The sequence below is a fragment of the Amblyomma americanum genome, chromosome 3 (assembly GCF_052857255.1).
Source record: "Amblyomma americanum isolate KBUSLIRL-KWMA chromosome 3, ASM5285725v1, whole genome shotgun sequence".
In the NCBI taxonomy this organism is placed as follows: domain Eukaryota; kingdom Metazoa; phylum Arthropoda; class Arachnida; order Ixodida; family Ixodidae; genus Amblyomma; species Amblyomma americanum.
Window position 1 is genome coordinate 199565251 of NC_135499.1, and position 24592 is coordinate 199589842.

General features: G+C 45.3%; 3 protein-coding genes and 1 long non-coding RNA gene across 4 annotated transcripts; 1 reads left to right on the top strand and 3 right to left on the bottom strand.

Annotated features, from left to right (window-relative positions):
* Positions 1-207: 207 nt before the first annotated feature.
* On the bottom strand, positions 208-5553 carry LOC144125855 (uncharacterized). The gene is made up of 2 exons (XM_077659605.1): positions 4219-5553; positions 208-1661 (listed from the first exon to the last, which is right to left on the bottom strand). The coding sequence occupies exons 1-2, from the start codon at positions 5474-5476 to the stop codon at positions 316-318; spliced, it is 2604 nt and encodes an 867-aa protein (XP_077515731.1). The 5' UTR covers positions 5477-5553; the 3' UTR covers positions 208-315.
* A 7254-nt stretch (positions 5554-12807) lies between these two features.
* Positions 12808-13518, bottom strand: LOC144123578 (UPF0235 protein C15orf40 homolog). The gene is made up of 4 exons (XM_077656391.1): positions 13354-13518; positions 13185-13293; positions 12992-13119; positions 12808-12924 (listed from the first exon to the last, which is right to left on the bottom strand). Exons 1-4 carry the CDS (start codon positions 13507-13509, stop codon positions 12832-12834), a joined length of 486 nt encoding a protein of 161 aa, XP_077512517.1. The 5' UTR covers positions 13510-13518; the 3' UTR covers positions 12808-12831.
* Positions 13519-14086: 568 nt separating this feature from the next.
* Positions 14087-15685, top strand: LOC144125856 (uncharacterized). Its single transcript, XR_013313433.1, has 3 exons — positions 14087-14450; positions 14512-14580; positions 15548-15685. It is a non-coding gene; the product is annotated as an uncharacterized LOC144125856 (long non-coding RNA).
* LOC144125857 (cytochrome b-c1 complex subunit 10-like) lies at positions 14597-19453 on the bottom strand. Its single transcript, XM_077659606.1, has 3 exons — positions 19297-19453; positions 19001-19129; positions 14597-14688 (listed from the first exon to the last, which is right to left on the bottom strand). Exons 1-2 carry the CDS (start codon positions 19353-19355, stop codon positions 19012-19014), a joined length of 177 nt encoding a protein of 58 aa, XP_077515732.1. The 5' UTR covers positions 19356-19453; the 3' UTR covers positions 14597-14688; positions 19001-19011.
* Between the last annotated feature and the right edge of the window lie 5139 nt (positions 19454-24592).

Genomic DNA, 24592 nt, shown 5'->3' on the forward strand with positions numbered 1-24592 from the left:
AGTGCTCAGAGCAGAGAAAAAGCACACATGCTAGGTCGCGGAGATAGCTTTACCTGATGCAGTATACCAACAATATTCTCTGCAGTAGCATCATCTTCCAAGTGTGATTTACTACACATAGAGTTATGCTTGCCCTCAACATGTGGTGCAGAGCAAGGCTTTGCAAAACATCTCCAAGGCAGTTCTGTGTTTTAATACAAAACACAATGAAAAATTGCAAGAGGGTTTATTTACAACAGCAGTGTGAAATGAATAAGCTTATATACATTACATGCGTGAAGCTTTAAAGTCTTAGTCTCAGGTACACAAACATTATCAAAGTTCATCCACAGATGATGCTCTCTGTGACATCTTGGTTCCATCCTGGGACACTGAAGTGGACTGTGTGGTTCGAGCTTCAGTCGCATCCTGGACCATGTAGGTGCCCGATCGACGGTTGATCTGCAGATGGAACACGCTGTCCTTTGTCTTTCTGCGGGCCATGGCACGCCTCCTGAGCCTTCTATGGATGAACAAAACAATGGCGAGGACTGCTATGACAGCCAAGGCAGCAATCATGACCAGCAAGGCCACAGGAGTGCTAGACCTTCCTCGGTTCCCAGCTGATGCAGCCCCGACTGTAACTTCGCTGCTGTAAACAGGCTTTGCAAATGAAATTTCATGACAGTCGGCAGGAATGTCAAGGACAAGCTGGCTGAAACAGACGTCATAGTCATTGTTTTTGGCAATGTCAGCCATCATCAACTGTCCATCGGAGTAGCAGGCAGCTTCAGTCTGTGTCAGCATGCCCTTGTTTTTGAGCACCGTTACATTGAAATGACAGCCTGATTTGGTCGGGAAAGGAGGCAGAAAATACCAGCGAACTCTGAGCTCGTGTGGCACTGACATGTTAGTATGGAATCTCAGACGATATCTGAAATCGCTGTCTTCTTTTTTCTGAGTCGGTGTCTGCACTGCAGTGTCTGTAGTCACTACCGAGCTCTCGGCAAAAGTGAACGCTGTTGTTTTCTCATAAGGGAGCGTTGTGAATGATCCTCCTGTAGTAGTTGGTAGGACTGGTGTTGTGGGCTTAGCTTCACTTGTATTAAAGATGCTGCAGCTTCGAGCAACTTCTACTGTTTTCCTGAAAGCAAGCAAGCACACTTCTTGCTTAAGTCCTGGTTTAGCAACAAAAATGTCGAATGTTTTGTTTCGTGCACTTGGAGGGCAGGGAACAGTCAGGTTGGTCCAAGATTTTTCTTTGACAATGTAAACTGTCAGCAGGCACCACAGTTGGTCAAGTGGGTCGCTGGCACTGTACGCATTCCATGTGAGAGAGAGCTTCTTGTCATCTTGTTCCACATGTACTAGAGTAAGCCGGCCAATAAATGGTGCCGCTGTTGTGTGCTGAGAGGTTGAAAGCATCACAGAGTCCATTTCAGAAGTTGTTGTGGTTGAAACGATAGTTGTGGAGGTTGAGAGAGCTAATCCAGTGGTTTCAAAAGGCAACGCTTTAGTAGTTGATATGCTAGCTGTAGTGCATCCAACTGCTTCGAAATCAAAGTCTACAATGCGTGAGCCATTGTCGCACAGTGCAGAAGACAAAGTTTCTTCCGGAAACTTCCCATGCTTCAGAAGGTTGGCAAAACCATGAAGTTCACAACTGCAGTCAAGGGAATTCCCTGCGTGAGTTGAAAACAAAAGAAGGTGAATTATTATGCACACTGGTAACCGACTGTCACATGTTGTACAAATGGCAGGCAGGCCTGCCATAAATGCTAAGTCGTTCAATAGAGGCTACTGACTAGGAGGCTCCTGTGGTTCCTATTGTTCTGGACTCTTTGCCACTACTTTAAAACACATGTCCTCTCCTTGCATTCTCTGTGCTCGGGCAAGTATTGGAGCCCTTAATGGTGAGACCATCTAGAAGTTCCAAGATGTAACTAAATATGTTAGCTTTTAATTTATGCTGGGTAGCTATGCATTTAAAGCATTTAACCACAGAATACTAAAATATTGTGCACACAAACAAACACCTCCTCTAGTACTAAATCCTGTTGCATAATACCTTTAAAAAGAATATACAAACAAAATCCAACAATACTAATTACTGCCACACTGCTTTCTAACTTGGATGCTTGTAGCATATATTAAATGTGTGTGCGCATGCACTGAAAGCTTTCCTCCTTTGTTCTGGTTTGCATTTCCAACTCCTTTGTATTTATGGCCACTGCATGCTTTGCCTTTTTTAGATTTTTCGGTATCTCATGACGTTTCTACCAAAAGTAAAAATATTAGCTGCACAATACTATGATGCCAGTGCTGCATTTTTGAGCACACATGCTATGCAAAAATGAAGTCCTCTTTGCACACTGGTTCCAGATGTGTGGGTTATAGAGAGAGGCAGTCTCCAAATATTCTTATGTAACATTTATCACTGTTGATATGTATATTTTGCCTCCAAAATTGATAGCACAGAAGGGTCTGCTTTGCTTGTCTGGCAGATTTAAGAACTGAACTGTTCGAGGGCAAAAAATTGGTTCTTTAGTCGCATACCATCTTCACAAAGCCCCTGCTTTTTATTTTGCATTAGCCACATTCCTTCACTACATAAATGTGTCGTCACCATAATAGCCTAGTCAAAGGCTTTGTATTTAAACAGTATTTAAACAGAAAACAAGTGCTTTGAGAAGCTGTGTGTTCTGACATTGCTTTTTAGCACAACATGGTGAATGCCACTGTACTTTCCTCAAGTGCGACTCTTGTGCAAACATTAGGTGAATGAAAAAGAAGGAAGTGCAATTATCTTCCACACATGAAGGCACCTAGGCTGTGCTGCGCCCAACCTGAGGGAAGATCGAGGCGATAGAGGAAAGTCCAGGAGCTGCCCAGGAGCATATACAGGCAGCAGTATATGTAGCTACAGAATGGAACAGCAACAAGGAAGTCTATCCAGAGTTCTGTGCAGTGATAACAAATCAACTATAGGATTATGGAGGTTGCAGAGTTTTGTGCAATGGTAGCAAATCAACTAGAGGATTATGAAAGCATTTTGTATGGAAGTGGTGATGTTTTAAATGACTTGCATGTCTTGATAAGCTATACCTGACTTACTGTGGCCCCTAGGTAAACAATTCGACCTGGCTAACGAAAGAAAAGAATTAAATGATCTAGAATGTAAAGTGACTTTACTGGTGCCAAGAGGTTGCAGCTTCTCTAGGAATGATGGCGATTATACTTTTGCATGTTCCAATGGGTTTTCAGTAAAAAATATGCCGCTGTAAATGTGAAATGTTTTTGACACATTTAAAAGAATCTGTGGCATTACACTATCTGGAAAACGGGAAGTTTGGCAGTAGTGGAGAATACATTTACCTTATTTTTCCTGCTATAGTGCTATAGCCTGCACCTGATGTATCTCCACAGGGGCAGATTTCGGCTTCAAATAAAAAGTTTTTGCTTAGATAGCCCGCACCCAGCGTATAGTTCACTGGGAAAAATTTGGGGCGAAAATAAGCTTTTTACATGCTCTGCAAACAGAATACAGGTGGTAAACAAAAATTTTATTGTCAAGCGGTAAAACTCTAGGCCTTTTATTAGACCACACAGAAGTCAGATCACAACCATTCTTCAAGATGGACTGCACCACCACTGGCGTTACTTGTACATTTATGCGTTCGCATATTTATTGATTGATTTATATTAGTCAAGGTTATCCACATGTGCTCACAAATCCAAGCACTGAAAGTGCCATTCCAGGTACCTTGCATGTCTAAGCTGATTTCGCTGTGATTTAGCACTGTGCAATGTTGCAGGCACAGTTTGGTTACATGTTTTGTTTTACTTTGACAGCCACGGTAGGCTTCTCCAGCTCCGATGAAACTATCTTAAAAATTAACTCATTTATAGTCTGCATCATGTGTAATTTCAGCTTTAAAACATGTACAGTGGAGTATAGTCAGGAAAAATACGGTAGCTCTTAACTTGTAAGACAAGTTAGTGCTTAACTTTACTAGCTAGTTTTTAGTTTTCAGTGACATGTTACACAAAACTGCATGTGCAGAAAGCTTCAACAGTTAAGTGGCACATTATGACACATGTAAAGCCAACGTGGAAGCTGTTCATTAGCTCAGAGTGCTTCCTGCCGAGTTGGCATGCCTCGTCTGCATTTTCAGAAGAGCTAAGACAGTAATTGAGGCAAGAGTCGGAAAAAAGCAAGGTAACGTGAAACTGACTTACCTTTCAAGTTAATGCTTCTAATGTGAGGGCTTCGGGCAAAGGCACCAGCAAACACATATTCTATGCTGTTTGCTGAAAGATCAACATGCTCCAGCTGTGCTAGGTCCGCAGTATGATTCTGGTTGATGTAGGTAACTTGGTTGTCTGACAAGTTGAGCATGGTGAGTGAGTGAAGTCCCATAAAGGCCGCTGAGTCTACTGTGTGGATAGAGTTGCCACTAACGTTGAGAACTCTCAAGTTTCTAAGTCCTGACAATGACTGCCTATCAAGCCTCTCGAGCTTGCAGTGACTTGCATCCAGAGTTTCAATCTTCAGCAATGGTGCCAGCCAGCTCCTTGAAAGCATCACAAGTCGATTATTGTGAGATATAGTTAAAACCTTCAATGATGTAAGTGAGTCAAATTTGGGTTCATTCAAAGCATTGTGGCTGACATTCAGGGTAATAAGGCTGGGAAGATCAAGCTTCATTCTGGCATCGGTGAGCTGGTTGTGGCCAAGGTCGACACGCTCGAGGCGGCCAAGGGAGCTTTCCAGCGAAACAGATCTCAGTAGGTTGGAGCTGAGCTTCAAGACTTGAAGCGCTGTTTTGCCAAACACAGTTGAATCAAATGTGGTCAGCTTGTTAGAAGACAAATCAAGGTCTTCCAGATGCTCCAGGTGAAAAAAGGCACCCACAGCGATTGAGGAGATTTCATTTTTCTCAAGTGACAAGACCTTGAGGCCCTCAATGTCTCTGAACGAGTACTCAGTCAGCTCTATGATCTGGTTGTGAGACAGATTCAGTACAGTTAGACTGGAGAGGTCTTGTAGTGCAGCACTTGGTACTGATGTCAGCTTGTTCTCAGATAAGTCGAGGGCATGAAGTGATAAAGCTGCTTTCAGAAAGGCACCTTGTGCCACATTGGACACATCACTCCTCACAACATGAACCTTCCGTATGTTCTCCAAAGACAGAGAACCATTTTCGAGAGGGCCAAGTGACTTTATGGCCAAGAAGAGTACTTCAACAGGGCTCCCGCTCTGCACTTCTTGTGAGAGTTTCTTGGCCACAAGAGGTAAAAGTGGTGTGTGCACCTGCTCACCATGGCATTCCAGTCTTGGGGCGTTGAAAGTGCAGTCAAGTTCAATTTTTCCACTAGTCGAAGAAAGTGAAGTGGTCTGGTCTGTCGTTGAGTCTGTGGTAGATACGCTTGTGCCATTCTGGGCGGCTGAGACAGCGAACAAAAGCATCAGAAGCCATACTGCCCTGCACGCCATTTTCAAGCAGAAGACACAATGCCTGCAGCCGACCGTAGGTTTTAACGGCAGCTAGGGCACAGTCACACAGGAAGAAGGATTGGCCCAAGAGGCTGCTTGACAGGAAGTGACTTCCTGTCTCTTCCCCTCTCTCACAGAATGCCAAGCTTCAATGTAGCACGCACCCCTTTATCTCCACATCCTGGGAGGCTCCGGAGGAGTGTTTTCCTGAGGATTTCCCTATCTCTACAGTAACCGTCTTGCGCTATATTGTTTCCTTCTTCACTGGCGAGCTACAGCAGGTCATAGTATGCAGAATCTAACACTGACCTAACATTCGAACCCCATGGAATTACGAAACTTATTTAAGCACTGAAACTTGCTTCATCTGCTTGTGTGGATGGAATTAATTCAAGAATATCAATTTGCACCAAGCATGTCGCAAGTATTATTTTATCACACATTCTTCAACAGTCCCTTTCACATAGCTGCAAGATTGGAAGCAGAAGTAGGCAATGTCACTCCAGTCCCCAAAAATGGTCCTTCACAGTCACCCAGTAACTATTACCCTATATCCGTTACTTGCATTAGCATTACTTGTATTAACTAATGGAATTTACAATTCATTCACATTTAGTAAATTTTCTAATAACTTATTCCTTTCATTCTGACATTGTGGGTTTCATGAAGGGCATTCTTATGAGACACACCATTATTCATCAATGACTTTAGTTCTAGCCTTGATATTAACATTCCTGCTGACATCCGATTTTTAGACTTTGAAAAAGCATTTCATAAGGTTCCCCACAAGAGGCTATTTTTGAAACTTTCATGTCTTAATCTTAACCCTCGCATATTTGACTGTCTTAGTAAGTGCCGTCCGTATTTTTTTTCTAATATATAGAAGCAACATGACTTCAAACATTTCATACATCATTCACTTATGTGCTAATGACTACACTGTATATTGCTCTGTAAACAATAACACCAATGTGTGTGCCTTCCAGTCGGACCTTTTATACATTGAATCTAGGCGCAAATCGTGGTTAATGTCTCTAAACGTGCAAAAACTTCATGAAATTCTTTTTGCTGGCAACATACTTTCTCCAACCCTATATACTGTGTGGCACTGTTATTTCTCCCACTTATTGATACAGGTACGTGGACATTAACATATCACATGATCTTTCTTGGTCTACCCATATTAAAGCCATTACTAACCAAGATATTTGTGTTCTCCCTTACTTATGACGTAATTTGCCATTAGCTTCTTCTGTTAAGTTTCTCACCAATATAACATTAATTTGTAGAATGCTAGGATATGCATATCTGCAATTACTCTTATTGTTTTAGTGTCACTGCCATGAAAACTAGAGCTATAGCCTGCCTGACATTAAGAGACTGCACAAGATCTACAGAATGAGCTTCTTTTATGAATTTTGTCACTCATTCCCTGCAGCTATAAAACCAGCTCAATGTGTTCCCTTTTGCATCGTTCAGGCTAAAGCTGCTTATCTTCCTTGCACATGCACCATTGCATACCTGCATTCTTTCTTTGTCCAGACAGCAGTCAACCAGAATGGTTCACCTGACAATGTTGCTCTTCACACCAGCACCGTCAAGTTTAAGAACGCCATCGAAAATATGCTTAAACCCAGTGCAATTCATTGATGATTTATCTTGCATATTGTTTCCCTTATGTAATAATACCCTATTATAGGTATTTGAGGTGTACAACAAACAAACAAACAAACAAATTTAAAAGAATTCACACTGGTAGACTAGTAGTTTCTGCCAACATGTTGTAGACAGCGGTATAAGTGACACACAAGAGCTGCGGGCAGCAAAGTAACCCACTTTCTTTGACCTTCGCTTATGGAATATTAGTGAAACGAACCTGTGCACTCAATATTCACTTAAAAGATTACAGATATGGTTCATATTTCGATTCTTGCCTAGTACCCCATGAGAGCAAATGCTGCCCGAACTTGGTAATTAATGAAATGGTTGTGTGTTCTTGATATGAAAGAGGCTGGGAGCTTCATCTTTAGGAGGCACAAATGCATTCAAAGGCTGATGCCCTGTAAATGACTTTCATGAGCGTAGATGTGTTCATGTACAATAGGTTTCATTCTACTGTCCTTTGCCAGCCAAGTACGTGCTAGCTGATTTCTGCTTCTCTATCCATTGCACCCATAGCTGATTTAAAATTGGTCCTGTTTTCCCCCTTCTGGGTCCTGTTTCAGTTTGCCAGCATGCATTTTTATTTTGTTATATCAATCTTGTTTATCTGCCATAATTTGTTGCTTTCTGTGATTTATTTGTCCTCTCTCCCAGAAAGATTTTAGAAGCAATTTGAAACATAAACAAACATAAGAATGTGTCAACCATGCCTTACAGCAAACAAGATGCAGCAGAAACGAAAGCAGACAAAGCCTTCTTTTATGGTCTGTAGTGTTTTTTGAAGAATCAAGCTTTTGCTCTGCTAAGCCTGATCAAATAAAAAGCTGACATGCAAATAGCTCCTTCAGTGTAATATGTGCACAAAAGACCAGCCGAACAATGGGGATGATCTCAAAGGTGAGTATAGGACACGTGAGGCATCAAAGAAACTGCAATATAATTACTGCTTCTTCATTAATTGTGATTCAGCATATGAGGAAGGCTGGCATTAGCATTGTGGTGAATGAAAACGACAATGCAGTGATTATGTGGCAGTTTTTTTCATGCCTCACGTGACCTATACTTACCATTGACGTCATAGCCATTGCTCAGCTGTTGAAAATGAACTGAAGCAAGTGAGAACACATTGAAGTATAAATTATTTCAGTCACAGGTTAATATCACGTGGTGATCCATGTATACTAATGTCTTGCGCATTATTTTAAAGAAAAAAATACCGAACCAAAAGAACTGGTGTCTATACCCCTTTAACAAATAATCTTAAACAACACAATATCCTGTGAGTCAAAAGAATATCTGCCATGTTTTGGACATTCTGTGAGTGTGTGTACACTTTCTGCTGCTCCTTCGCTATGGCAGTGGCATTGCAAAAGTTAAGTGAGAATAGCTGATATTTATTTTCATTATTCCTCAACTAATTTCAATTAGAATGATATTGCCATAGGCACTGTTATTAACACTACACCCTACTTGCTCATCACTCATGAACATATACTGTCACATGCAGCTGGCATGTGCTGCACTGTGGCTAGAATGTGCCACGTCATGTCACCAAACGCACCACCACAGGATCACTAGGCCTTAATTCACCAACTGCACTTCTGTTTCCGCGCTTCTTTGGTTTGCTGCGCCCAAGTTAGCTCAATAAATGCATTCTGATTTTGTTCCTTAAATCGCCGGGCTATTCTATGCAACAGTTTCATACCACATTTCCAAAACAATGTCACTTTAATCAGCGGTCTTCTGGAGAAATTTTGTTGATGCACGCCATCTTCATTCAGATAGGAAAATGAAGTTGTCTCCATTTCCTGTACGATGTTCATGGCTATCTTCAGTGCCAGTCTAACCAATTGAAATGCAAAGTCTAGAACAAGACGGGGCTGTTAGCAACGTGAGGTGCAATACATGGCAGTAACAAGGGATACATTGTATTGCTATGTCAACAAGAATTGATGCTGCAATATGGCCGGCATGCATGCTTTACGCTGTGGTTAAGAACTACATGAATGGAGCTAAATCAAGCCAACACATTATTCTTAACTCTCAATATATCCAATGATTTTGTGCTTTTTCCTTACTTAATGAGTACAGCTATTATAAGCAAAAATTCTCTTAATTCTGTAGCAATTACGTAACTTGAGCAGCGATTGTATGCAAATGCCTACTGAGCATTAAAGGCGCCCTGAAGTACATTTTAACAGTGGCATAAATCCACGAAAATTTCAGAGGGGTGCATGGCTATCGTGCCCCCCACCCCCCAACCTAAAACAAGCTCCAGATGAGCTTGAAGTGCTCACAAAGCCGCTGCCATCAGCAGAAGCCTAGCTGACCGGGGGTGATAGAGAGAAGAAAATTGGACTGTCGACGAATAAGGCTCCAAAACATCCCCTAGCGAAAGACCCTTACTGTCCAGCTACAAACCCTGCATAGTGCTCCATGTGCACAGTTAAATGCAGCACAATGTTTAACGGCGGATGCTGTCCACTTGAGTACAGCGGTACCTTGGCCTGCTTTTCTGACCTACGAAAAAGCTGGATAATTGAAGACACTTTGTATTTTCAGACAACTTTTGTGTAATCTATGTGGATGTGGTCCTTGGGGTTGTGAATCCCTCTTGGGATCTCGAGGATGTTTGGACTTTGTAAAGCTACCACACTTGCTCAAAGGGGGGCTCTCTACTTATTTGAAAATGTTACGATTCCATATTTCTCACCGCTGTACGAAGTCTCCTCGCAATGTAAGTAAAGCTAAGTATGTAATCAATGTATTCGTAGTGCACTAGAACACTAAGCATCCTAGTGCACTTACGAGGGGAACAGGTTATGCTTGCACTAATGACGTTCTTAGAAATTTCTCTCCTAAAGTGTTGCCTCACGAGCCACTGAAAATGATGGCATGCAGTGCTTTTTTTTATAATCCGATTTGTTCGGTTGTGCACAGCTTGAGTAGGCACTTTGCGCTGGTACAAACCCCATGTTACACTTTTTGCTTTCTGCAACTTTCTGAGCTGCTACATAGATGTCTGTTACCTACCTGCTTGTTGCATTTCTCTCTCTTTTTTTTTTTAAAGTGAGGTTTTGTCATAAAAAGCAAGTGGGCCCGACCTGCACAGGCACGACCAAATGAGCACCAGGACAGGCTAGGCCAGTCATTAGAAATTGATAGCGGGCTGCGGTCGGTTTCGGAATCCGGACAGAAGTAGTGGTAGGTAGGGTCGTGCCCACTCCAGATACTGGCCCGTGCAGACATCTAGTACAGAGTATAAGGTTATGTTTTGTAGCTTTCCTTGAATCTAAAGCCTACGTTATGCCGTTCAAGCATTCTGGTTCAGTGGTTGTGCTTTGCTACAGCATTTAACCAGCATCGCTTTCTTGCTCTATAATCACAGCCTCTGTGTTTCTTTATTTTTAGCTCCGTGGAGGTGTGGGCCTGAGATAGTTGAAGGGACAGTTGCAATTTTCTAATTGGACCGCCAGTTTTAAGAAACTGAAAGTGAAAGCGGTAGACACTGCTCAGTGTGTCTAACTTATTTCCTTTCTTTAAATAAAGATAGCCAACTGATATGAAGTAGTTTTATGCATGCCACCAAGGCAAGAGTTGCATCTGTCAGTGGCTGTCTCGCGCACTGCTAAAATGTTCACCAGGTCTGAACAAGAGAAAGACCCCGAAGAAAGCGTCAAGGGTTTGTGCGGTGCCGAACCTCGAACACGAAGAACTATGCTTTAGCATCTCTGTCTCAATCACATATTGACTCTATGCCAGAAAAGCAGAGGCTTGCAGTTAAACAAAATCACAATTAGTGCATGGCATGTCATTTGATTGTTGGCAGAATGTAATTATGACAGCACAGTTTTTTGAACACCTGGTTCCACTGAGCCATTCTGTTGAAGGATGAGGCTTCCTCGCTCATGCAGCTTCTCTGTGTTGTGTGTGCTACTTGTATCATTCGATGCTGACCAAGCAGACCCGGGACAAATCTCAGGGGGGTATGCTCACATGCTGACTCCTCCATACCCTAAGTAAAAGCGGGGTCAGGACCCCCGCTGCGATTAATGCCACTGCGCTTTACGCTAGGTTAATAACTGCATGCATGCTGTAAATAAAGCTAATGCTTTATACTTAACTCTAAATATATCCAATGATTCCGTGTTTTTCCATACCTAGCGAGTATGTACGTACAACAATTATGCATGAAAAAGTCTTTCAATTCGGCAGCAGTTGCTAACTCGAGCAGCAAGCAGGAACCAAAAAATAAGAACTATACATTATGATCGTACGTAAATGCCTGCTGAGCATTAAAGGTGCCCTGAAGCACATTTTAACAAGGCAAGTACAACCCCCTTAACTGTTAATCACATGCCTATTAACATCTCCTCTTCATCTACACAACTGCAAAACCTAGTCCTTTTTTGAACATTGTTTGCTATTTCTTGCTCCTTTTCAGATCCCTGAATGCTTTTCTCACTGCAATTGTTCTCTGTCGCGGTGCCCAAGCTAACTCGAACCCGGGCTTCATTTGGTAGCGTGTATGAGCCTTCGAGCTGAGGAAAGATGGAACTTGAAGTTTGGGAAAATGAAAACAAGCGGGTTTAATGGCACTTTGACGAAACTTATTTACATATTTAAGAAAGAGCAGACAGTCAAAGATCAAGAGTTCATGCGTCGAGCAACTGGATGAGCCTTCTCGCCAGAGCCCAGAGCGTCCTTTCTCACTCAGCACGCTCCTTAAATCCCCTAAGGTTTCGCCCTTTCATCAGGCGGTGGCCAATCCAACACGAGGCACATCTCTCCAAGATGGGAACCTATCAATTAAAGTTGCACAGCACTGTAGCAAGCAGAGTCACTCGTTGCAGAGTCGACCCGTGGGAACGGACGAGGAGAAATCGCAAGTGTAGCAGTGTAGCAACGGTATTGCGAATGGCTCCATGTCCATCGAAAACACCCGTGTCCTTGCGGCGCCGCGGCCCTCAACTGCGGCGAGCTCTCTCCGGTCGGGCTGGCTCCTGCTAGATGCGGCTAATTACTTGACGGCGCCGTTCCTTTATTCCCCGTCGTCTGTCCGTCGTCGGTCGCTGTCCCAGGCATCTTTCTCCGGGAACCAGTCAAAGGGAAGGTCATTCCTACCGAGCCAAGCGTGAGAAAATTTCGCAGGCAGTTTCCTAGCGCGGCACCCTTTTTCTTGTGGAGTCGTGGGCTGGTCAAACGTCGTGTCGCCAGCTAATCATGGCATATCATAGTGTGAAAGAAGCTATAGCCATTTACATTCTATCATTCCATTTACATTCCATTCACAGTATTCTAACAGTCTTCATATGCAAAGTGTTTTATAAGCATCGTAAGCATCGATAGTTCATTAAGACCTTGATTACGTTGAACTTTCGGAATTAAAATTTGTGTACACATCGATTGGCAGTGGTCGCGAGTGCTGCCATGGCACGAGCAGATTTGGGAAGATTGTTATGCAGAGAGGCAGAAATCATCTCTCTCTCTCACTCGGCCACAGAGAACAATAAAAAACAAGAACCCTTATAAACAGCAAAAAACAACAACAACAAAACGTTTGAAAATGAACCTGCGATTGACAGACGTACGCAGCTAGACGACCATGCAAGTAACTTTTCTGCTACAAAGCTGGCCTGTTCCGTGCGTATGCGCAGAAAGGACAGTAATCTTGCAAAAATTTTCTTTTAATGTCAAGATTCCAGTTGCTCCTTGAGTACATGAAGCACATCAGATGCTCTTACTTGCGACGTGACCATAACAACCTTTTCTTTGGAGCGAGCACCCTGTTTGGACAAGATAGACGGTATAAGGGCAAATAAATAAATTCATACGTAAACGACAAGAACTGACTTTTTCAAGTGACACGTCGCTCTTGCGGAGGTTCAGGAGCTTTGACAAAAAGCGGATCAGCTCCGCGTTTGCTTCTCCATCGACGGGAGGAGCAGCGATCTGGATGCCCACGGAGTCGCCACTGATGTCTACAACAATGTATTAAATAAACACGCTTTTCCGAAAAAAAAACACGCTTTTTTTCCGGACTCACCTGTAATCCTACTCACGCTAGCACCCGGCTTTGCGTGCACTCGAATTGCAACGGCTCCGGTGTTCGTAGTGTAAACTGGATCGGTTGTCTGCTGCACGGTTTCGGTAGCCTATGACAGATCAACAACAAATATTCAGCGCACAGGGCGGCAGCAAGTGTTTTGTATCACCTTTCCACTTGTGCTTGCTTTCTTCGCACCACCTTTGTTCTTTGGCATAGTTTTTGAATAGCCTAGATGCAAATTTCTCAAAAGTGGACGTATTTTTCTCAGCATTGCATGCACTTTTGGACTGCGGCTTGGCTTGCCTAGCTTGCCTCCCAGCATGCCGGGTAACCGCGGGTAACTTCTGATTTTGTTTCCATCATTCGTAAACTAGGAGAATTTGTTTATATCCTCCTTGTTCGTAAGGCTGTACCATCGTTGCATTAAATATTTTTAGAAGTGGTGGTAGTAGCGGAACCCCGTAACCTGTTGTGGCGCTGGCATGTTCAAGTCCTCTGATTTGGTTTCTGTTGCTGTTTGGAAGTTTCTTTCTCTCCGCTCCACCCTATCTTAAGACTTTCAGAATACAGTTCGGTTGGTTTTGCCCTCTTTCATTCGTCTTCCTGGACCAATAAAAATGCTTAGGGATGAATTCGAGCGTGAATATGCGTGATGTAGCCCTGGCAGGTTGAGGAGGCACTGGGTTGACTGACTTTGCCAGTTCCATGAGGGGGTGAATATGACAGCGTCAATCAATCTGCATATAACATTAAACGCTTTATTTTGCCTCTAGCAAGCGTAAAAAATCCGAAACGTCCCTACCACCGAATCAGTCAAAAACATCTCAGTTCCGTTTTCGACTTCCTCACACGACAGCAGTGCCTCTTGCGGCCATCAGCTTTGTTGATTTCTACAGCAAGCCGCGCTGCTGCTACTATCCGTTTACTGTAGCGGGTCGCGGTGTAGTCAGTGTAGTCTACCGCTTCAATGCTGCCGGCAGTGCAGAGCTGCGACGAGGGAATTTCGTCGTGCATCGAGTTTGACTGTTTGACACCATAGCAAGTGAGAGCAGCCGCGCCAAACATGTTCAAGATAAGGGTCCCACGTGGAGTGTCGAAAATGCAAGTAGCTGTGGCGGTATTTCTTGGTGTAGGCTGTAGCTTGTACACCTGGTATCCATTTATTAGAGAAAAGCGTGCAAGCGTTCTTGCGGAGAGGCCGGAAACTGCGCTGAAAGATGAACAGTCTACAAACAGCGCCCCAGTCGCAAGCTCTGAAGGACGGTACGCACGGTCTGTGCCCAATTGGAAGGCTAACATTTAAATGCACGTTTTTATGTTTCAGGTGACCTTGCCGGGTCGACGGGAGCATGGAAACGATGCTTTCACTTCTTACGTCGCACTGTCATGCAAAGTAAAAACTTCATCAGTACAGTTCTCATTCATTCGTGATTTTATTTGACATCAGGCCATGACTATATGCTTCGGGAATGAGTTCTGATTTTTTCAGCTCCTCTTCAACCTGCAAACACGGCAGAAAAGAGAGGTTCGTTACACTGGCGCACAGTAAACTTGGATTCTAACATCAAACTTATGAGGGAATTTTTCAGGAAATGCTCTCGGAGGCAGTTCAGCACCGTGGGAAATGTAAACATGACTGCCGACTAAAATAAGTGGTTACTCAATGACCCCTATTTAAAGTTTACTCCACCTCGGGGGTTTCTCCTAAACACTTTACATTGATTGTTGATTAGCTCTGAATGTCCCCAAAGCTAACTCCGAGTTTCCCCCAAGCTCACGAGCTTCTGTTCTGGTTGAACTAGCCATGGTGGTGCCTTTTATCAGTCTCGATGTAGCGGGCACCCCATGTGTCTGCTGCAATCTGATGCTGTCACACCTCAGTTGCCTTCACAATACCATGCACTGCTCTTTCCTACAGTATGCATGGTAGGGACAACCATAAATGCTAGCATATTAACATCCGACGCAAAGAAAAGGCCCTTGACCCCCAAATATGCCGGTACACTTGAGTGCTCACATGGTTAAGCAAAGAACGGATTTGTGCAGACAAGAGGCACTGCCAGCATGCCCTTTGTTGCAGGTAGATCCGCAAGTGCTGCTCAAAATGCCTTGGGCTCACACACATACCCATGTAGGGGCAAATTCTTGACAATATAATCAGAAATGAAAGGCTGGATGCACAGAAATGAATGACCTCCAAGCTCTGAACTATGGCACTTCCATTGCTGCTCAATGTTTTAGTGTGATAGTGTATTTCATGCTTGGTTCCTCGTCTTTGTGTGTGCTCCTGCCAGTGAAAATGTGAAAATAACTTGAGTAATGCGAACTTAACAAGTTTCTTTTGGTTAACATTTTCACAGTTGCAACCTACAAACAGTATGGCACAAACAAATGCCAAACACCCATCCACCAAAGGTTGACTCAAGAGAATGATGCCCAGTATGATGCCATAATACGGAGTCCATCATACCAAGAATAAACATTTTTTATATGAATGACTGCTGTGTAACGAGACTAAGCCAGAAACTTTCAAACTGTTAGTAAAACATTTGTGAAATCTGCTGCCCGCAGAACCTCTATCTGCTGTTGCACACTGCTGCCTGTGCTGCTCCAACCACAGTTGGCTCAAGAGAGGAGTTCCTAAGCATTGTGACTGAGCTTGATAGTACTTGTGCCCATGACTGCTTCACCTGCTTCTCGCGACGTACAGGGCAATATCCACGATATTCAGCATCTTCCGATCCTGTCGCCCAAAAAGACCACACTGTCCATAGCCTACACTTATTCCAACTTCCTGCTGTTTGACAAGCTACATGCACACAGCTTGCCGCCCAGCAAACAAGAGGCCAGGTATGATGCAATTTTTTCCCAACATGGTGCCCCCGCCAAGACTCGAGCCAAGGCCCAAGCCAAGACCCGAGTAGAGCAGCGTGCTTCGATTGCCAACACACTTGGCTGCCAAGTGCACTGAGCTCAGAGCTCCACTTAGCATCTTCCAGGCAACACCAAATCCCACATTAATGCCAATTCTTGCCTCTTAGGGATCACTTGTGCATTGTGCCGTGATGGAAGCTCATGTCGCAGGCGTCGGAAAAGTTGACGCCTGCTCAGATGGCAGCTCTAAGATGACAGTACTGATTGAAGACTTCATGTGCTCTGCCTTGTTGTTTTGGACGAAGCCACCCATACCTGTCGTCGGAGGTACAGTGACACCCACAGGTCCAATATCAGCTCGTGTTTCCATCAAGCCCATCTGAGCCGTACTAGACGTGACGGTACTCCCGTGCACCCACTCCCTCTGATCCTCGGCAAGGACTGGTTTAAAGCCACCCAAGCCGGCAGAAGTGCACCACCCAAGCACAAGCACAGTCATGCTCTGCCACGAAAACCTGTTCCCGAGAAAGTTAAACAACATACTGCTTTTCACGCTGAGGTGATCACCCAGCGACTCCAACAAGAGTCCCGAAATTATTAAGGAGGGTAGTTTGCACGGTGATCGCGTGCCTGCCCTTCTGGCCGAGTCTCCTTCTAGTCTGACTTCTTCCACTGTGGCAGTGTCTTCTACGACCGTGCTTTCAAGTGCATGTCTCGATTCTAGCGTCAAGGCCACAAACTCTGGCCACAATGCAGCATACTTAGAACTTTGTTGGCGATGACATGGAGGGTGATAATGCATACTTTGAGGTGGAGCCTTCGAACCTTATGGAACAGCCCATGACGATGGAGGTCGTACCAGTGTTCATGGATGCCGCCTCATCATCACAAGCACTAGGAAACGAGTCGCAGCAGTCACATCACACAAGGCCCACATCAGACAACTCTGCACTTGTTCCTGTTCAAGCTTCATTGCCTTCAGATCGGCATCTCGGGTCAAGTGAACATCAAGCCGTCGCCTTCTAGTTTAATGCCCTATGACGACCAGTCAATATTGCCCGTAGTCCCCGCCCCTCCTGCCATCGCCAGCCCGTGTAATTATCATCCGCACAAGGAGCAGCAGCAGTCAATGCTGCCTCATGGCCTGGACACCACTCAAAGCAGGAGTGCCCCGTCACCTCAACAGAAAATGCAAGCAGGAAGATGCCGTTTCGTGTACCCTGAGTGTGGCTGTGCCACAGATATTCACACCACGATCAACACGAACTTAGGACTTCGTTCCAAAATTGCCCACAGAGAAATCCTGCCGTCCAGCGACTTTGAGGCAAGGTTAGTGGACTTCACGGAACGTTGTGCAGAAAGCCCAAGCCAACTCTGTGGAGGCTTAACAACAACAAAAATTCGGCTACGATTAAAAAGTTTCAAATTGGTCAGTATGTTTGGCTTCAGCGCGAAGAGCCCATCACAGATGGCAAATGCAATGCAAGCTCTTAAAAGACACCCATCGCCTTTGCGGTTCGTCGTGCCACCACTCATCCTGCCAGTAACACACCAAGGGGCGAAAGAATAGTTCACTCAAACGAAATCAAGCCATTTCGTCCACCGTACGTTGACCAAGCCCTTGTGAACCTACAAGCAGCACTGCTTACTGCGCCACTTGAATGTGCAGAGTGAAAATGAGGACACAACTGTCCGCTACGCCACCAAGTGAGCCTGGGCACAGTAGATGTGACAGAGAACTCACCTGTGCTAATCGTGACCTGTGTTCAAGACCCTGCCGCATCAGCGGAACCTCATGCTCCCAGTTGACCGTGTCGTCACATTCGCCAGCCAAAGTGGCTGGATGACTACAAGGACTGATGTGAAAGTGGGGGAAGTCCCTTTAAGAGGGGTAGCATGCGAGGTCTGCTGCCTGCTGAACCTCCTCCTGCTGTTGCACCCCATTGCCTGCCTGTGCTGCTCTGCCACAGATGGCTACAGTGAGGAATGATATGCCAACTCTGGACCTGGGGAGATGCTAGTCATGTGATGCTGAAGCCCGGTGCACGTGTGTTTTGTCATGCTTGTTGTAATTAGATGTAATCCTGTGCACATTAAACCTTTTCCCATTCACACATTTATGAAAAACTTTAACTGATGGACGAGGATTCTGGCCTGGGCTAGTTTGTTCATTGCTTAGCACCCATCCTGTGGCATGTGTTTCCTTTGTGTCCTCGTCTCGTAGTGCTGGGTCAACTGATGGCCATGTGAAAAAATACAGCAGATTCTGAACCAAGGCAGCTGGCAGAACTTTTCAGAGAGTGCTCAGTGAACTGTAGTGAATTCCAAGAACAGTTGCGCTGTCTGCCAGAAGTGTGCAGACCACTATGCAATTAGTTCGAGTGCACCTCTAGCTGTCGGGCTCTTATCGCACTGTTCCCTCTCAGCCTGTAGCACTAAGTGAAAGGCTCCGTTTCTCACCATCTAATGCACTGGAGAGCTCAGAGCACAAAATGAGTTTTAAGCCATGGCCTGCCACCTGTTAAAGCCAATGATAAAGTGGTCAACGTAGGTTATACAAAAGACTACAAAGAGGGAAACGGGAAGATTTTGCAGGTATGTGTTGTGAAGGCCAAGGTTGTGTAAGATGCGATTTTTTTTTTCTCAGATTATTTATCAGAGACAATGTTTTAGATAACAGCACATCACTAACGGCTGATCTAGGTCTCGCACCGCGTTATGAGCGCAGCTTTGCGAACTAGCTTAGAAGCCAGACCTAACTGTTAAATTGTGCAGTGCTTACGGTGTTACACACTAGGCGCTGCTTAAAAAGAAGGAAGCGCGTAGCGCATAAGAGCACGCTGGCTATTATTGGGCGAATGTGCACAGAAGCCATACAAGTTCCTGGTACGAGCTTTAGCATCAATGCTCGGCGTCGCACACCACGTAAGCACACGTACCAATAAGCTGCCTATTCCTCCTTGTATTTCCCATTATAAAACGGCAGATACTGTAGCACCGCCTTCCACTCGGTGAAGTACGTTATCGCAACAGCGCCTGTTGCTCCGTACACGGCCGCCGAACCAGACCTGCACAGATGTCCAAATCAAGAGATACAGGTAAATACAGAGCAGTACATCAAAGAAGAAAAAAGAAGCCCCTACTGTCTACATTGGGCACACAGGTCTCAATGACATGCTCTGCGTACATCCGCAAGGCTGTCTGCAAGCAAAAAAAATATTGTCGAACAACGCACCAGGCTTTGAAAAGTTGGATCAGTCTAGGGCCAATTGGGTACAGCGGAGGATGCACCATAGTTTGTTTTATAGTAGGCCAGTTAGTACAGAGACTGTCCGGCACACCGAGTTCTCCCTTTTCACCTTCACGAAGCAATGCAATGTGGAGCCGGCCTAACGCACGGCACCAGATCGGCTCGGCTTGCTACCCATTTTCTACCAGAGCGCTTTGCTTGCTACATGTAAAAGCTGTGACCACATGTTATAAAAATGTTGTTAATAAAACGTTTTTAGTTAAGAATAAACAATACAAAAGATTTTTTGCAATACACATTGTAGACTATCAGCGATTGTGAACATTACCGAGCGCACTCTAACGTGTAGTCCTTGATAATATGGCGCCCTTAATGAGCGTGGGCTGTAGTGGGCTTTTCGTTCCTCTCCTTCATCGAGTAACCACCATAACAAGAGAAAGAATCACAAGTAGGAGCTATGGAGGTTATACAAATTATGTTGCTTGTAATTTTGGTTGTGTAAATTAAAAAAAGTTTGAAACTTGGGTTTCGGTTTTTGTTTGCGTGCTTATGCGTAGCGTATACATGCACAGATTAACTGCGCCACTGAATGAATTCACTCAGTGGTGAAGTTCACCTGTAAAATCATGGACAAAAGTTTGTGGATGCGGATTCGCGGATTTGGATTGTAAAACTTTTATTTAGGCCCCTCAGGCGTGCTCCATCTGCTAGAAGGATACCATCTGACTGGCTAGGAGGCAACGCATAAATAAATTACGATAACTGCCACACTCTCGTTAATATAGAACTACTCTATGTTGCCAGCTATATCCTGATTGAAGAGGATTCCAAACCAAGTTCTCGTCTGTCCGCTAATCCACGACAGCTCAGTACGTGCCTGCCCTTTAGTACTGCGTACGCCTAATCTATCCTCCTAACCTCACTGAGCCCTACGACATCCCATTTAGTACCCGCTAGTTCCTCGAACAGTACTGCTAGGCTAGCCTCACTGGATAATGTCCTAGCGTTAAACGATTAAGCGTTGCCAGGGTCAATTTCTAATGACGGCCTGTCCGGAGCCAGAGATTCTTAGCACCTTCCCTTTCGTCACAGGTCTGACTGCCGCATTGGTCAGTTGCTCCGCAGCCTCGTCAGTACTAACCGTCCAACCGCTGCTGGATGAAAGCCGACACATTTTTTTTTGTCGTTATGTGGCGTTTCTAAGAGTTTTGTAGCGATAGCTACACTACGCCAGCCACTTCGCGAGGTCAGCGTGGCTGCGCGCTGAGCCATGGCACCAACGCTCCGCCAGTTGTGCGCATGGGCGGAGTGACGTCATAGCCCGCACCTGGGGTGCGCGCCGCGCGCCTCACCGCTGCGACAACGGAGGAGCAAACGCCTCCCGCCTCGTCAGATGTGCGCATGCGCGGACTGACGTCCGTCAGAGCACGCAGCTGGTGTGCGCACCGCGCGCCTACATTACGCTAGCATTTCGAGCCTTCAGCGTGGCGCCTATAGAGGTTATATGTTCGCACTCACACACGCACACAATGACAGCGTGGCGGCGCCGTGGTAGCTGCCGGCGAAACTGAGTGGAGGAGGAGTGGAGAGGGGGAGAGAGTGAATCCACGTCAAGGGACGAAGATGGAGGAACGCCCAGAGAAACGCAGCGGCGGAAGACTGACTTAGCAATTCGATTGAGCGAGTTCCACTCGGCCAGCTTAGCTATCGCGTCACTCCAGGTTTAACCAGAGCTATTCTGTGAAGCGAAAAGCTTCACTACGCTAGCTAAAGCAGTCTTCGTGTAGGCAGCACAACGATGTTGAACGACCATCAGCCCAACCAAGGATAGCAGTGTATAACCGTATGTGGTACAGTTAGATGCCAAACCCCGACTTTGATCCATGACCTTTAGTTGACCTTTGACATTGGGTGACCTATGGGTTAATATTTGATCTTAAGAACATCCGATGGCGTGATGTGAAGCCACATGATGACATCCGATGGGGGTGTCGTAAGACCATGTGATACACGTCATAGCCACGTGGCCGTGTGGGCATGCATAGAACGGCTGTCGCGAGCGTGTAGCGGAGCAGCCATGGACAAGCCTCAGACGCTTAGCAAGCGTGCTTGCTATTCGCTTAATTCCAGGGTTCGCCAAGTTAAGCCACTGCCAATTTTTTTTTGCCATGTTTCGGTAACCACCCTCCGGTTACGCAGCCTCCGCTTTCGTTATACCCTGCTTCCACGGTAACCACCCTTATGGCAACTATCCTCTGGTTACGCATTCCTACTATATCTCGTTACAGCCTCCTTCTTCCACGGGAACAACACTGTGGGTGGTTCCCGTGGAAGCCACCCTACGGTTATGGACTACTACTAAAGTGTACAACAGCTGTATCTTACTCAGCCCCGCTGTACTCACTTATGGGGCAGAAACGCGAAGGCTGACGGAAATGGTTGGCGAGCTGCGGAAAGGAAAATAATATAGGTGTAACGTTAAGAGTCAGGAAGAGGGCGGTGTAGGTCAGGGAACAAACACGGGTTAAAGACATCCTAATCGAAATCAAGCGAAGGAATGGGCTTGGGCCGGGCGTGTAATTCGAGGGCAAAATAACCGATGGTCGTTAATGGTAACGGAATGGATTCCAAGAGAAGGCAAGCGTAGCAGGGGGTGGCAGAAAGTTAGTTGGGCGGATGAGATTAAGAGGTTTGCACGGATAAGGTGGCCGTGGCTAGGACACGGCAGGGTTATTTGGAGAGATAGAGGAAAAACCTTTGACCAGCAGTGGGCTTAGTCAGGCTTATGACGATGATCATGATGACAGCAACGACGGGAAACTCAGGGAACGGGCGCTTAACAGCTGTCGCTGTAAAATTACTTGAACGGTATTATGACAAAACGTCGAGAAGACGCATGCATAAAAAAACAGGAAATAGGCATTCACCATATACAGACATATTTCTTCTCTCTTGGAGATGTACAGAAATATATCGCAAGTTATGCCATGCCAACTTTTGCGCTGTTTTCATCGTCTGCTAACAACATCTGCACGAAACTGGCCTAATTCCACAGCTTGAGCAAATTTTTCGAAAAACTCGAAGCATGCGTGCGACTCTCGATGCTAAGGCGGTTGCAATGCGGGCGCGCAGCTGTGGCTGACGTTTCTGATGCCCCATCTACCCTGCCTTTCTTCATCTTTCTTTCAGGAGAGAATAAATAGAGCAGAGAGTTTTAGAAAATAGGAAATAGAAAGAAAAAAAAATGAAACAAGAACAAACGAGCGGCAGAGGAAAGAAAGAGGAAGAATAAATTTTATGTCGACGAAGCAGCAAGGCTGTAGACCGGTGCGAGATGGGGCCCCTGAATGAGGATGGATGAACGGTTGTGCGCTGGCGATGCCGCAGCGGAGAAGAGCGCCGGGGCGAATTGCAGGCCGCTTGCTTACCGCACGGTTATTACTTGCGCAAGGCAGGCATGCGCAAAGAAGAGTCCTTGAGATGTACTCCTGCGCGCTTTAATTCCAACCAAGATGCCAGTGCAAATTCGAGAAAGCTATTCTTCTACCCCTATATATGCAGATGCGTGAGCACTTTTGCTACATGCTATCCTACAGTAAAATGGCCTACAATTCTTTCTTAACGCCATAATTTACTCTATACATCCACCGCACAGTTTATCAATTGCTGTGAGGGATATTGCTACTTTCTGTTGATGTGCTGCACTGCACTCTTTTTGCTGGTAGTGTGGCAGCCAAAACACCACCTCAAGCGGCATCAAGGCAAAGAACGCGCTTTGAGCTCATCGCGTGTTCTTAACCAAATTGCTCGGCGCTTTGCACTAGCTTTGAGGCATCGTTTACCCTAATGTAACGCCATTAGTAGTCAGTGAAGCGACAAGGATCTTTAGGTGCATGAATGGACCAGTGCTAAACTCGGCGGCGGAAAGAACCAAGTTCCTTAGTATACTTGCACAAAACTCGGCGGGGAAAATAAACCTGCATAAATAAACATGCCAGGGCCTAGACGACAACAGTAAGCAAGCTTTTTGGAGCCATCGCCAGCCAGTGCGGCGTCTTAAAGGGGAACACATGGATTAAACGCAAACAAGGCTAGGCAGTGTGTTTTGACGGGTGGCGCACGCGCGGTATACGTACCGCAAACTCAAAGGAGTGCACAGATGAGACATTAAAAATAAAAGGAAAGCGTGTCGGCTATGTTCTAAAACACGACTTAATCATCGCTGCTGTTAAAGATGGCTGTCAAAACGGCGACCCTACTAGCTATAAAGGCTGCTGGAGCAGTTGAAGTGTGCAAACAGTAATTTTGCATACCGGGCGGGCGGCCGCATTCATGCTATTGTATTGCTAGAGTCCGTTAACTCTGAGCAAAGAAAAGTCCAACCATCCAGGTTTTCAGTGTAACGAACTGCTTCAGTGCAATGAGCGTTTTAAGTGCAAGGCACTTAAAACGCTATACGCACTGAAGAAAAGAAGGTTTTAAAGATGGCCACACATGCCAGAATGTCACGCTCTAGTCTTGCATCACGCCTGGATGGAGAGTTTGGTTGAATGTCCGTAGCTCTCTCTCTTTCATCTTTGAGGGGTGAAGAAATGAACAACGCAGCGCTTGCAATGGTCTCTCGCTTTTAGGACACGTATAAACGTGCGGAGACGAAGGCAAAAAGAAAAACAGGTGCCATTCAATCAGGAGAGGCGAGGAATGAGGGACGCGGATTGAGTAAAGCGCAGAGGCTAGCACGTCAGATGTACGCACACAGGTTGGCCTCGCAGCTTTCAAGTTATACTTTATTCGCATAAATTCTTGGTCAAAAAATTATGTTGCATCAGTGCGAAAGGAGATGTATGCTAAAACCAAATGAACAATTAAAAGAGCAAGTAATTTGCAGATAACTTATAATAAAACAGTAAGGAAACCTGGAAACGATGTAAAATTACATTGACCTGCTACAGTAGCTCGAGAAGGAGACTGTGCAGCTAAGCCATCGGGAGATTGGAGGCACTTTAGTGAAGATGACGTTCGCTCGAGTCTCGGGTGCAGCGAGAACTCGACACCGCCACGAGTTGCGAAGGAGCACCGAGCGAAGCGGAGTCCGGGCCCCGGCAACAGCTCCGCATCGAACGTTGACCGAGGAAAATAAGGAGCATAGCCTCCGCAGTACTCTTACGCTCATATATAAGTCACTGGCGCACTTACGCCGCTCCGATCAAATTGCTAACGTGCGTCTGGCAAAATGTTGACCAAGAATTTTTCATCAGTTTCTTGAAGAGTATTGTAGAAG

Coding starts and splice junctions, on each gene's coding strand:
- LOC144125857 (XM_077659606.1), bottom strand. CDS start 19,355: ATGGTGCATCCTCCGCTGTACCCAATTGGCCCTAGACTGATCCAACTT. Junction 19,130..19,296: donor ATCCAACTTTTCAAAGCCTG/GTGCGTTGTTCG, acceptor ACATCTGTGCAG/GTCTGGTTCGGCGGCCGTGT.
- LOC144123578 (XM_077656391.1), bottom strand. CDS start 13,509: ATGCTGGGAGGCAAGCTAGGCAAGCCAAGCCGCAGTCCAAAAGTGCAT. Junction 13,120..13,184: donor TAGCGTGAGTAGGATTACAG/GTGAGTCCGGAA, acceptor ACATTGTTGTAG/ACATCAGTGGCGACTCCGTG. Junction 12,925..12,991: donor GCGACGTGTCACTTGAAAAA/GTCAGTTCTTGT, acceptor TTGTCCAAACAG/GGTGCTCGCTCCAAAGAAAA.
- LOC144125855 (XM_077659605.1), bottom strand. CDS start 5,476: ATGGCGTGCAGGGCAGTATGGCTTCTGATGCTTTTGTTCGCTGTCTCA. Junction 1,662..4,218: donor TAGAAGCATTAACTTGAAAG/GTAAGTCAGTTT, acceptor CAACTCACGCAG/GGAATTCCCTTGACTGCAGT.